The sequence below is a fragment of the Callospermophilus lateralis genome, chromosome 10 (genome assembly GCF_048772815.1).
Source record: "Callospermophilus lateralis isolate mCalLat2 chromosome 10, mCalLat2.hap1, whole genome shotgun sequence".
Classification (NCBI taxonomy): domain Eukaryota; kingdom Metazoa; phylum Chordata; class Mammalia; order Rodentia; family Sciuridae; genus Callospermophilus; species Callospermophilus lateralis.
Genome location: NC_135314.1, coordinates 82,907,088 through 82,921,397, shown reverse-complemented (window position 1 = coordinate 82,921,397; position 14,310 = coordinate 82,907,088). Strand labels below are relative to the sequence as shown.

The following is a 14,310-nucleotide window of genomic DNA, read 5'->3' as shown; positions in this document are numbered from 1 at the left end:
AATTTTAAATTGAGAGTATTAAACGTCAAACAAAGCTTTTGTATGTACAACAATCTATTTGATCAAATAACCATTAGACATGAGCTTTATTTTTAAAATATTTTAAACTTGAAAGCAGAGTAAAAGTGATAATAGAGAGTTGCCAGATGAGATTGAAAGTGTTTGTAAAGCTCCAGGTTCCTTTGTGATCAGAGATGTGGTAAAGTAAGTTACATATATTTTACAAAGCAGGTTAAAATTGTGGCCATGATGCAAACAACCTCCCCTCACTACAGAATTAGGTTATGTGCATTACCAGGGAGATTATATGAAGGCCAAAATAGTAATTTCAGCAAAAATAGTTGAACTGATTATAAAACCTTTAGCTGCAGAGAAACCTGATGGGGAAAACTCAGATGTCTCATGGGATAAGATGATTTCTGAAACATGCAAAACACAACTAAAAGATTTCTCAGTATACACAACTGGATGATGATATTTATAATTTGTAGCAGGTAGATTTTTAATGTTTACAGGAATTTTTTGTTAATTTTTTTCTCATATTTTGAAAATTTGAGGCTTGTTTACATTGCTTAGGTAATTACACTAGTGTCAAACATTGTAGCTTGTAGTTACTGTATTTAGAATAGACTCAGAATCTTAGATCATTACAGTTTCAAATTTCTGACCAATTTTAAAAGCACATTTTGACAAAGCAAGTTTATGAGTAATTTTTATTAGTTGATTCCTTAATGACTGTTTGCCTTTGGGCCATATATACCCTGTGTGTCTTTCTATTCTAGGAGCTATTAAAATTTGCCATTGGTTGAAAACCTCAGCATCTCTCTGGCCATCGAAGTGATCTTGTTTACAGCAACACTTTTGTGAAATGGTTATTTATTTGTTGAAGAGCTCTCTGGAACTGTGTTTATCTTTTTTTTTTTTTTTTTTGCTTAGAATAGAATGGAACAGGTTTAAATTTTAAGGAAATGTGAAGGTACTTTCTTTGTTTTAGAAGAAGGAAGCTGCCTGATGATTCCTTCATCAGACTTCAAGTACTGAGGAGAATATTTGTAAATAGAAGTGTTTTAACCTTTTAAAAAGGAAGGGAAAACAAAAACAAAAACTTCATGGTGCTCCAATGCAGGTTTTTTTTTTTTTTTTTTTTTTTTTAAATGTCAACAAAGGGAAAATAAACTATTAGTGTGGATGGTCACTTGAGTAAAAGATGTTTGTACACAGTGTTACTGTTAAAAACTTTTTACCTCTTACTGGTTTGCATCTTTTTTCCATATTATTAATTTTATACCAAAATGTTAATATTTATATTATGAGTTTTGCTCTTGTACAGCAAAATAATTAGTGGGTTAAAAAAAAAAACCTAAGATTTCCAATAAACAAGTTAAAAATTGTCAGCAGGTGTGTGTTTAGACTCTGGTGTGGACACCATTTGTTTATATGATCAGCTTCTGTTTCATGGCAGAGAGGCATGACTGTGCCATCTTAGTCCTCTTCCCATTCAGGCTTGCTGTTGTACCCAGGAGTCCTCTGGTTTATGGAACCACCTAGCATGGCTTCGATAAAGGACAGGCTGCAATGTCTACGTAGGGGAATGTGCTTTTCTAATAATTTTTTCAGGAAGGGATGACATAATAACCTGCAGCCATAGTGCCTTAAAAACCACTTGAAAAGGTTATATTTTCCTTTTATGTGATACTGTTCATTAGCTGCCAGAAAGTAGATCTGAAGTCTGCCCTCATCTCTTACCATCAGGAATGCTTGTGCCTAAGCTGGAGTGTTTTGTGCTTTGGTGTATTTGCATATAGGATGCACTCATCTGTCTTTCACCTGGTTGCTGTTCAATTCTTGGTGTAGTATAAAAGGTAATCCAGTCTATGTATTTTCTAAAACTTGGAAGCATCTGAATTACTCAGTTGTAGTAGAACATGCAAGGAATGGTTAGGATGTTTGTGGCCAGGACTAAAGTGAATATTGATTACTTAGAACAGTTAATTAACTTGCCCTATATTTGGAGACTACTTGGACACCATAGCTACAATGAGAATGGGACTAGAGAACTCTGGATGCAGGGTTATCCATTCTGTTCTAACAGAGGAATGGTCCATGTTTGCCTGACCCAGTAGGTTCTTCATTCTGCGGCAGGACAAGGCTTCATCACAGCTAGCCTTATAGTATTCCTTTGTAAGCCTCCATACTGCCTCCAGATCTGATGCAAACTCTTCTATCTGATTTTTGAGGCCCTCTGTGACCTTCCTTTCGTTCATCCTCTGGGGCTTGATTTTTCCCACTGCCACCTTTATGCATCATAAATCTCATTGTGCCCTGTCTATGTTGGCTTTTTTTTTTTTTTTTTTTTTTTGCCAGGAACACCATTTCTTCTGCAACGGTTGAGATCTTGGAAATCCAACCCCACCTTCACTTCTTCAAACATCTCCTACTCTCCTCAAATTTATACTTCATCACATATATTATTATATTATCTACTAATTGTTCCATGTGTTTTCTCCTAGCTATAATATAAGTTCTGAAGGTGGGAACTCAGCATATCCTATCACATAGTGTTCAAAAATCACCTTTCTCCAAATAAAATAAGGCAATGTTATTCTACAAGCCATCAAACTGTGAAGAGATTAATTATTCAGAACTTTTAATGGCACTATCTGGTATAAAATTTTACTAATACTAATTAAAAGTTTATACTTTATCCAAAAATGTCTAAATGCTTCTCTACGTCAAGTATACTGTAATATCAACTGTAGTGCCAACAAATTCATATTAGTTATATATCAAAACTCAAGTCCAAAATAAGGGATAAATAAGAAATACACATTAAACTGTTATAACAAAGACTGGTGATCTTAAGGTATTTAGGATGGTAGAACAAAAGCTAATCTCATAGATTCTCCTGTCTCCTGATTTATTGATGGATTAAGTTTTCATTTTTTTCAAAGTTTTTCGCAAGAACATTTTTGTTTCATTAGTTACATGCTGTAAATTTTTCCTTTGTCAATAGTAGTATGATTTTGTGATCTACTGTAAAATAATACAATAATCAACTAACTTATAGAACACATTTAGACTTTTAGAATTATAAAGAAGGTATGGGTTTTGGTAATAGAAAAGCCCCAAAAGATAAACTCACAAATGGAAAACAACAGAACACATCACTGTCAAATTGTGCTTTTCAGAGACCACCCTACTAAACACTTGAAATGCTGAATTGGGCCATTCACTGTAACTCAAGGATATATTTAATAAATAAACCCACATATGTTTCTTTGAGTATATCTTAAAGTGAATGAATGAAAATAATAAGTGGCTTTAGCCAAGGGGCAAGTTCTTAAAGATGTTTGCTCATTCATTTCATAGGCATTTTTTATAGGCCTGTCAAGCCAATCACTACGATAGACCCCAGGGACAGAAGCAGCTCATGAGTCAAATGACATGGGTAGAAAGATGTGACTACTGCCAGAACAGGGGTTATGATGGGGATTCTGAGTAGGAAAGTTTTTATTTTTAATTTTTTTAATAAATTCCCCTTATTCTTCTGGTTTTTACCTCCCTAATTTAGGCTAAGCTGCTTTCACATGTGTGTAAACACCTTCTTGAAGACCAAAAAATAGCATTGGATTTGTATAAATTGTGTCCCTTGAGAATGAAGAGCTTTTAAAAGGGTTAAAGTCAATAATTCAGTCAATATCAACATTAGTTTACATGTCATATTCACTTAATACTCCATTTTTGAAACAGTGTACCCTTGGAAGTTTCATTTGTAAGACGCTTTCAATTTTCTTGTTGCTTTTATGAGATGCATGAGTTTTGTTCTCAAGTACATAGTAAATGCTGTAACTTTCTCTGGGAAAGATAAGGGATGAGATTGAAAACAGAGGATTCCCACCCCCATAGATCTATAAGAGAAGCCGGCCCCCAGATCTGCTGACTTACTTGCGAGGGGAAAGGTCTTCTCTGTCAAGCTGCTCCAACTCAGGGTTCCTGTCATCATGACTTCTTGTAAATATTTCTTCATTCTGAAGTGAAAGAAATTTTGGTGAGATCTTGTTTCAGGAGACTTTTACTCTATATTTTTCTTCCCCCCAATTTCTGTGCTTGATTTGGCTTTGGCTTTTCTAGATGAGCAGCATGAACAGGTTCTCCTTCAATTCTTTAACTTTTTTGGGTTTTCCCCAGCCACTCAGATCTGTTACAGTTCACACTTCAGGCTGCTTTTAGGAAGGTCAGAAACTCATACTCAAAAGCAGGTGTCCTTTTTCCTTACTCGCAAAGGGCTAGTCACATTGCACTCTTCCGTGCCCTAAAAACAATTCAGAGTTTGAGCTAGAAGGAACAGGAAAAGGATCACTTCACTTAATATCTCCTTGTTTTTGTCTTTGCTTTTGATAAGAAATCCAGGTATGGAGGTATGAAGGGCTCAAGGCCAGAATGAGCTAGAGGCAAAGATGAGGTAAGCCATGTGGGCCTCCATGGACTGGTGGTTGGAAGTCACTTTGTCCCACCATCCTCCTGGGAAGTGGGATCTTTAGGTGGCATGGAGGAATGATCACCAGTGTACGCTCCTAAGCCAGCCGGTGGTTGGAGGCCCCAGTACCCCACTTGCCAGATGTGAGATCCTGGGCAAGCTCACTTGGCCTTGGGGCCTCTATTTCCTCACCTAGAACGTGGACCCCATATACCATCTACCCTAGGGAACCATGGGAAGAATTAAGTGAGAGCATGTGTAAATGCTTTTTATAGTGCATGATACTGGCTAATTATTTACTTGTTCCTTATTAATTAATAATGTTATGATACTCTGTTTACTATCAATAATATACAAATTCACTTCATTGTTAAAACTGTTTTCTCTTTCTTCTTCCTTTCTCTCTCTCTCTCTGACAAGAGTCTCACTGTGTTACCCAGGATAGTCTTAGACTCCTGAGTGCCAGCGATCCTTCATCTCAGTCTTCCTAATAGTTGGGACTAAAGGCAGGTGCCACTGTACCTGGCTAAAACTATATTTTCTTTAGAGTAAACTGAGTCCTGCCTCTTTTTTGAGAAATGCCAGTGTTATTATGAAAAAGAGCCAGGCTTATGTAATTCCTGAGAAGACACTATTAGTATAGATTCATATTTGCTTGAAAAGTACTAAGTACTTACTTAGAATATATTGATATATTTCCTGGGTGTTTAAAAATCAATAAGGAGGTGAATTTTTAAAGCCCATCTTCATAAGACATTTTTTTAATAAGTGAAGATCTAAGTCTTTGAAGTTGTATTCATCATACTTAGGTTTCTCATTGAATTACTTTTTTAATTTCAAAATTTTCTCAACATTTGTCATTGGGACCATTCAGACAAGTATATTACACAAACTAAGATAGTCTAAGAGACTAATGAAAATGAATATTGATGAAAACCTAACATTTTGTGTGTATGTATGTATGGGTGGGCAGGTAGACCTAAGACCTACCTCTAAAAATTAAAAACCAAGTAACAATGCTATGGAACTTCTTAATGATTTTTATTGCTAAGAAATATTTTTGGGGTTGGGAATGTGGCTCACTGGTAGACTGTTTGCCTTTCATGTACCAGGAACCAGATTTGATCTCCAACACCACAAAAGAAAAAAAATTAGATAAAAGAATGTTGTTATTCTATAACAAAATATCCAAGATTTAGATATTTTAGATTTTAAGATTTATGTGAAGTAATTCTTTATTTTCCTATTGGTTTATGGCCAAATTAAGTCCCTAAGAGTCAGAATAGAAAATTTACTCAAGGCCAAAATTTTTACTAGTGAGTGAACAAAAATTAGATGATACATGTCCTCAGATCTGGAAAAACTTTTATTTCAATTAAAAAAAATTTTTTAACTTTAATATTAGGTTATTGGGGTTTAAGTTATATACCATAAAATTAACTTTTTAATATGTATAATTTATTGTTTTGACAATTAATTGTGTATCCAGCTGTGAACCCTCCACAATCCCACGTCTCCTTGTGTTCCTCTGTAGCCACTCTCTTCCCTCTGCTTCCAGTCCCTCACAACCACTGCTCAGACTTCTATCCTCTGGATTTGCCGTTTCCAGATCACTGTGTGAATGGCATCCTGGAGCACCTAGCCTTTGAGTCCAGCTTCTCTCACTGGCAAGTGTTTTGGTGATGCATCTCTGGTGCTGCCAATATCAATAGCCATGTTTTATTGCTAAGTAGTCTTCACTGTATGGACATACTATACTTTCTTTATTCCCTTCAGTAAATATTTTAATCTGATACTATGTAAATATTGTTTCAGCTATATAGATCAGGTTACAGTTCTGTTCCAGTGAGTTATTTATATTCGGTAAAAGGGAATATAGATGTAGAAAAGGCCCTCTTACAAAAGTATCATGGAGGCCAATGTAATGGAAATAAAAATGATTCCTTGTAAATGTTAACTGAAAGTTAAAAGATGAGCTTTCCCCCAAGAATAGGTGGAATATGTTGGATGTGTCCTTGTAAAATAGGGGAGAGTGACAGGCTATTCAGCCAGTTGTTGACAGTGCACCTGAGCTAATAGAAGGAAGTTAAGGTGAGGCAGTTTTATTATCTGTCATGCCACCCAGAGCAGGGGTTTTAAAATGTTCAGTAGGGGGATGGGAATAGGAAAGACAGTACAGTGAATCCGGTAGAACTTTCCCATGTTCATATATGAATACACCACCAATGAAACTCTCCATCATGGATAACCACAAGAATGGGATCCTAATTAGAATAAATTATACTCCATGTATGTATAACATGTCAAAATACACTCTACTGTCATGTATATTGGAAAAGAACAAATAAAAAAAAGTCCATTGGACTAAAGAAAGTTGTGGGTCATTAATATTTTTTGTAGATAATCTTTTCCAATCTGGTATCAAATCCAGAAAGCAAACAGATATCAGATATATTGATTTAGTCAATTTATCTCTAAAATTAAATGTTAACCTTATATTCCAATAAGATGCCATTCTTTTAAGAGTCTAAATTTTAGTTCGTTGTTATATACATCTGACCAGGGACTAGAAAATATTTTTTTATAAGTCAATGTAGGGAAGTAAACACTAGTCCCAGGATTAAAAAAAACCCAAAGTTTTCACCATACTATCCAAGCTCTTTCTTCATACTTTTTATAAAAATTTAACCAGTTAATATGGCAGTTAAAGTTATACTATATTCCTTTCTAGATCCATATCTATGACGTTCCTGTGTCTGAATTACCCACTGGACTTTGAACTCCAGTCTTATTCATCTTTGCATGCCGACCATGTAATACAGGGCTTTCAGAGGAGTAACCAATGCTATTGACAAACCTTTCTCTCACTGTAAAACTTGCTTCTAATTATACAGTGAACTGTGCTCTTTCCCACTCCAATGATCTATTGTTTGTGGGGTGGATCGTAGAGTCTTTTGTTTCATAATAACCTAGTGATGAACACTTTGTAACAGTGACTCAAGGCATAGATCTTGACTTCCTCACCTTGTACACTGAATGATGACACATCTCCAATTTATGGGATTTGTACACTTGAGACATCCTCTTGGGTTTACAGAAATGCCTTGGCCTAGACTCAACAGTATCACTCCGTGTTGTTACCACATGTCAGACAGTCCGGGTGGAGCAAAGGGAGACTCCTCTGCCAATCAAGTCTGATGGACTATAACATGGGCACCGTGGAAAGGTCCTCAGTAATCTGGAGCCACTTTAATAAGAGACTGCTGTGAGGTAGCTGCCCTGTACATCCATTTTTTTTTAAGTCTCAGATTAGTTGTGTTGTAGTGTAGTGGCTTCCAAAATCTAACCCCAGCCCACAGGCAGCACACATGCCACAGATATGGAAAACTTTTTCAGTTATATTGTAACTGATGTAATACATATATTTTAAAATTATGCTATTCATTTTCATTCTGCTTATTAATTAATTAATTAATTAAAATCTACCAAACTGTATTTACATTCACCATTATGACTTATAATTCAAAAATATCTCATAAGTAAAAAGAACACAAGTTTGGATATGAGAAGTAGCCCTAGATGGAAATTTCTGGCTACTCTCTATTTAAAAATAAAAATACCTTGGTACCTTAGTTCTTTCATCTGTAAAATAAGGATAATTATGTTCACATCAGAGGGTTGATAAGGCAGTTACAGATTACATTCTAAAATGCTTAGCACTAATGGCTCAATAAATGGTAGTGGTGGTTGACTAATACCTACCTTTGAAGGATTAAATGAGGTTTTGCTTGACTTTCAGTAAGTACTAGGCAATAACTACCTTCCTGTGTAAATCCTGGACACAAATTTTTAACCATGAAGAGCTAGCCAAGTTACTCAATCTCTCTGGCATTTTCTTATATATAAAATGAAGGAGATGTGCGATTTGGCTATGAAGCATACCTCTGCTTATAATATAAAAAAACAAGATAGGCGCTGTTGTTTCTGATTTTGAGATGAAATTTGAATTGTAGCTGACCTGCTTTTGGGGAAAATTTAAATTGTAATAGGGGGAAGAGGCTATATTCAAGTAAAAGCTTGCTTATCAAATACACCAAAGAAATTGACCACAGGCCAACCACCAGTGGCTACTTTATTTCTTTGCTAGCAATTCCTATGAGCCTCTTGGAAGTACAAAATGATACTCTTTTAAAATAGAGCCTAATAATTTCTTGTGAAATCGAGTCCTGGTTCCCTTCAACTGTCACGGAGTTACATAAAGGGGGCCAGGTTCCTTAGCTAACTAGTCCTTAAGAGGAATCAACTCAAACTACCTCTCCAGAAGACAGACAGGTGACACAGTCCCTCTCCCTTTATAGTCATTTTGTCCTCAAGAAAAAAGGATGGCAATGGAGGAGGCAGGCTGGGAACTGCTCTAGGCCTTCAACCCCAGCTCCATCTCAGCCTCTCTCCAGTGTCCAAGTGCCACCAACCAACCTACGGGTTCTGCAGCAGCACCCTAAACGTTGATTCTCATATTCTCAACAAATGTAGATAATCTAATTGTTCCATCTCCCCTATATTTTGAAAAAGTACATGCTTTTAAAGTTAAAAACAAACATACCAGAAAATAGGTTAATTTTGAGCCTGAAAGAATTTTGTAGAAACAGCCCTGATAGCAGCAGTGGGAGGAGCTTTGATTGAGTAGGGAGGGCTGTGGGACATTGCATAGACTAAAGCCCTTTGGAGGAAAAGGGCAGGTTTGAGGAACAAGCGCAAGTGGTCCTGAGGTTCTGTGGACATGGGAAATGATTACAGAAAGATAAGGAATGGAACTTAAGTGTACACTTTGCCTGTTATGATTCTCTCTTATACTTAAGACCTCAAATTTTCCAGCTAATATCATTTAATAAGTTCAGTTTTTTTATGGATAAATTAGCGGGACTAATACTTTACACTATTGGTAGTATTTTGTTTACAGGGGAAACTGCAAATGCTTTTTAACATTATTTTGAAGGTCTAATTATGTTTAAAGTATCAAAAATTGAGAAATATGTCATAGAATGCCTTTTTCCCATTCCCAAACCAAGAAAATAAAAGGAAAGGAAATAAGCATGCCAAGAACACTGAAAAAAACATTGTCCATATGTTCTGAATTCTTTCAGGGGGGCTGATTTCATGTGATTGTAACCTCAATACACAAATTTTAATGCAACTTAATTTTATACCTGTAAATTGTTTTAACTGATTAATAAAATTACCTATCAGTAAAGGGCTTTATTAGGTCAAGCTATAGCTGAGTAAACGTGGTCCCTACGCTGGTTCACAAATAGTTTCTACATATAGCTGCAAGGTCAATGGATTGACTGGCCTAGAATTAATCGTGCGGGAAGGGCTGCAACCACCAGGCAGCATTAGACTCACTGAGAAAAATCGAGAGTGTAGGTTGCTATCACAGATCTCTGAAATGATGGACTCAAACTTTATCAGTCCTAATTCCTACTGCCTCTCCTGAGTATTTCATCTGGGCCCAAAATTTTATCCTATGAGGAATTCAAGATGGAAACCTCAGAGGTATCATCAATATCTTTCTTTCCCTCCCTATTAAATTCTCCCCTTGTCTTCTCTGCCTTGATCTACTCCTTTGTGCACCAAACTTTCTCTATGAGTCTAGTGTGTTCCAGGCATGGGAAGAACACTGGGTCAATGGGTTTGATTTCTGTCCATTTCCCTTTTTGCTGCTGCCACCACTGAAGTTTCACCTGAGCTATGACAACTGCTGCCAGGTGTCAGCCTGTCTGCCTGTTAGCACCTTTCTCCTTCCATCAACAATCCTCTACCAAAGTCTTCAAAATCTTTTCTCTGGTTGACCTTCTCTGCATTCTTGAACCATTCCCAGAATAGACCATACCCCTCGGACTTTGGAGACTTTATATCCTTCCCATCATGGAATGCCCTTCTCTGTCTAACTTACCTTTAAAAGTAGTATTTATTCTTTAAAGTTGGTGCCACTTCTTGGAAAACCATTCCCAATATCCTTATTATGAACTGCTCCTTTTCTGCCCTCAAACACATTGTATTTTATTGACTGTGAGTAAGTCATTCTATTTTATATTACAAAGTACTGAATATGTGTTTCTCCCATGAAATTTCCATGTTTTCAAGGTTAAGCCCAATGACAGAATGATTTTCATATAATGCATCAAATTGCTTCAAACAATATTAAATTGAGCTGAATAAACTGCCAAAATTGGATCCATCAAATGTTTTAGTCATGTTGATTTTTGTATAGTATTAATGTCATTCTTTTTTTCTGATTCAGTTTCTTTGGTGAGCAAAGTATAATTGCCACTTTTCTCCTCTAAACTTTGAATTTGATATTAGCTAGAGAGATCTAGATCCATTTTTTTGAGTCCTCCTTTGTTCAAGTCCCCATGGCCTATGATTGTGGATCTAGCACAGTGTTTCAAAAGTGTGGTCATTGTATTCTGGTAACTCTTGTCCTAAATGTGCAGATGGAAAATTCAGATTCCTGGATCCTACCCAAGACCTCCCTAACCAGAATCTTTGTGGTAGAGTCTGGGGATCTGTTTTAAGGCTCTCAGCATTGGGGGTGGTTGTGGGTGCAGGAAACCTTTAGATTCTTCCTTCTGGAAGCTCTCTGGAGAGCTTAGTTGGGGGTGCCTTAAGAATTTGGTGGGGTCCCTCAATTTCCTGTCAAGTATCAGAAGGAGAGCACCCAAATGTGTTCATAGTTCACATAGTTCTCTTGTTGAGAATCAGAAAGCTTAAATGAAACTTTTGAGACTAAAGGTAACAACAAGACAAGGAACTAAATATGGCCCCTAATCTGTTCTCATTTGGCAAAAAGGCCTGCATATTAGAATTCCATTTAAGGTCCAAATCTAACTTTCCTTCAGCTTCTTTTCATCTTTTACACAGGATACTCTATCTACAAACATAGGATTAAGTGAGAAACTAAAACTCCCTGAGTCTGCTATGTGTTGGGCATCATGCCAGGTGGCTCTACAAGTTCCTCATTTACTCAACTCCAACTCATCTACCCATGAAATTGCTAATTATTTGTTCTTTGTCCCCATTTTGCGAAAGAGGGATTTTAGGATATGAGAAATTAACTGCTTGCTAGGTAAATTAGGTAAATAATCAGATAAGTTAGGTAGCCAAGGACAATGTCAGATTAATAAACTGCTGATTCAAGTGTCAGCTCCACTATTTATGAGTAGTACGGCCATTGGGGAATTCAGCATCTCTGAGTCTCTCCATCACTGCTGATGAAATCAGGGCTAACAATCTCCTCTTGAGGTACTGAGGAATGGAATTGAAATCAAGTTCTTACAGCTCCTAGCACAGTGCCTGGCCCATGCTCCTCTTGCCTCTCCAATTCCCCTCCTAGCCTTTGCTTTTAAAATATTTATATTTTTTTAAATTAGGGAGCCTATTTACTTAGAAGCCTGCAAAGCCTGCTTCTTTAAACAACTTATTAGGTGACCAGATACACTGTTCACTCTTCACTTTGCAACTTTGTGGGTGCAATTCAGGAAAAAGCCCTTGGTCAGCCTCTGGCTTTTGTCTTCCGTAGAGGCTATGGTGTGAGCAGTGGGGGAGGCGGCTTCCATGAGTCATGCTTTCAACTTCCAGTTAAGACGCGCAGAACAGGAAATGGCCACATTACTATTGCCACAATCACAGTGAATCTCTTCCACCTCTGGGCTTTCCCAGTGAGCTGAGCTCATGGCAAAACTGTTGCCAAATGGCTAAGGGACAGTCTCAGCTGCCTTGGGGACAGCCTGAGCTGCCTTGTCAGGTTTGGGTTATCATGTTGCAGAGAACTGGCACAGCAAGGTTCACCCCAGCAGCGAAGAGGCAGAGCCTTTGGGGGCAATGATTCTTCTAACAATTTCAAACCATATCATGGTTTTAGTTAAAGGTAATCATCAGTGACTCTAGTAGCAAGTATAAACAGCTTTGATTGACAGCTGTTTTTTTTTTTTTTTCTCTGAGTATTTACTGTTCAGGGAAAGGGGTGGCATTTATCATAATGTTATGACTCACTCTGTCACACTGGGTGTGACTTCATTTCAAAAATCTTTCAGTTCTAGAACTAAGGCCAAAATGATGTCAGAACCGCCACTCAGGTTCAGAGTCATGCCTGCTCTATTCAGCCAGGTCATCTGTCTTGGACAGTGGCACTAAATGTAAATAACAATAATGACTGTTCTCTCCTTCTTTCCCTTTTAATAAGCGGAGGTCCATGCAGATATTCATTACATGTTCTTTCCTATCCTGTTTCTTACTACATTTCTTGCATATTCTGGAATAACTATTTCCCTGGTTCTACTACCCAGCTTATAATTGCACTTATTGGTTCTAGACTTCTCAGTTTAGGATTTGGGAATTTTGTGCATAATCCACTTTCTTCCTATTCATGTTGTTCATGACTTTGTTTGACTCTGCTTACAGTCCTCTCATAGCATTGGTCTTCACAAGCAAAAGTTTAACTAGCTTGTCTTTACTTCGTCCACCACCTTGACTGTTAACATACACACATTTTTGGGAAAAACCCTTATTATACACACAAGTCAACAGTAAGGAAAAAGGCAACTAAGTGTAGAAGCAGGATTTAAACATGCACATGTGCTTGCTTAACAGTACCCAGGTTGATGGTGATCTTCCCACACACATGGAGGGAGCTAGCCCCTTAGCAGAATGGACTTGGAATCTGAATGAAACAGCAGCATAGCAGAAGGAAGAAACCAACAGTCTAGAGGACAGAGTCTCTTGGGTCCTACCCAATGCTTTCCAGGCCCAGAGGCCTCTGATTCTGTACCTACCACCCCTGCTCCTCATTTTTCATTTACAACAAAAATAGGTCTTCTATTTAACACTCACAATTATTAAAATAATTTACTTCTAATTTGAATTCTTTTATAGAGAACCTCCATGTACTTAAAACTTTCATGGTATCTTTAAAAAGTGTGTAGATCAGGGGTTGGGGTTGTAGCTCAGTGGCAGAGTGCTTGCCTAGCATGGGTGAGGTTCTAGGTTTGATTTTCAGCACTACATAAAAATAAACAAAAGCATTATGTCCATCTACAACTACAATTTTTTTTTTAAAGTGTGTAGGTTATAAATGTGTTGTCTGATGACAAGCAAAGAAAGTCACAAGAGATGTAAGTTCTAATCATCTCATGAGTCAATGGCAACATCATAAGAGTTTAGGGGGACAATTCTGGGCTAGGGATGATGTTGCCCCAGAAGTCTAGGGTGCAGAGAAGGATAGGCTGATGGTATCCCTTTTTTAATAATCCCACAGACTTTAAGGGTGTCAAGTCAGGTGAAGTTTCACTATGTTTACACATTTCAAAAAATTACCATTTACTTTTTTAAATGACTGATCAATATAGTAGTATGAAATGCAAACTGTTTCCTTACTCAAAAGACAAGGAGGATGAAATTCCTCCAACCAAGAGAGATTTGGAAACAGATAGCAAAATCCTGATCTGCCTAGAATACAAAGGATGACTAATTGGCAGAAGAATGTAGTTTGCTCTCTCTAAGAAGTCTGCTGGGAACTTTAGTTTCCACACTGTTTCTGCTTCCAGGAAAAAAAGCCTAAGACTTGCTCTCTGCTTGACTCCTTACGGGTCAGTGGGGTTGCTATAGGTCCTCTATTCAGATCCTTCAGGGACTGATGATGGATCCAAACTGTTACTGAAGTTCATCTGAGTCCATGGTCTGCTGATCTTAGGTTTCAGAACCATTTAGCCAGCTGATTATTTAATTTATAAACTCTTCTGTGTTTGCTTTGTAGCAACATATATTTAAAATTCATT

The 14,310-nt window shown here is 37.2% G+C and overlaps 1 protein-coding gene across 1 annotated transcript in view; it reads right to left on the bottom strand.

Moving 5' to 3' along the window:
* Mcf2l2 (MCF.2 cell line derived transforming sequence-like 2) overlaps nt 1–14,310 on the bottom strand; it is a 243,675-nt gene that overhangs the window by 83,374 nt on the left and 145,991 nt on the right. Inside the window, exon 15 of the mRNA XM_076867044.2 lies at nt 3,946–4,028. Within this exon, the coding sequence (XP_076723159.2) occupies nt 3,946–4,028 (83 nt within the window). The remainder of the gene's footprint in view (nt 1–3,945; nt 4,029–14,310) is intronic.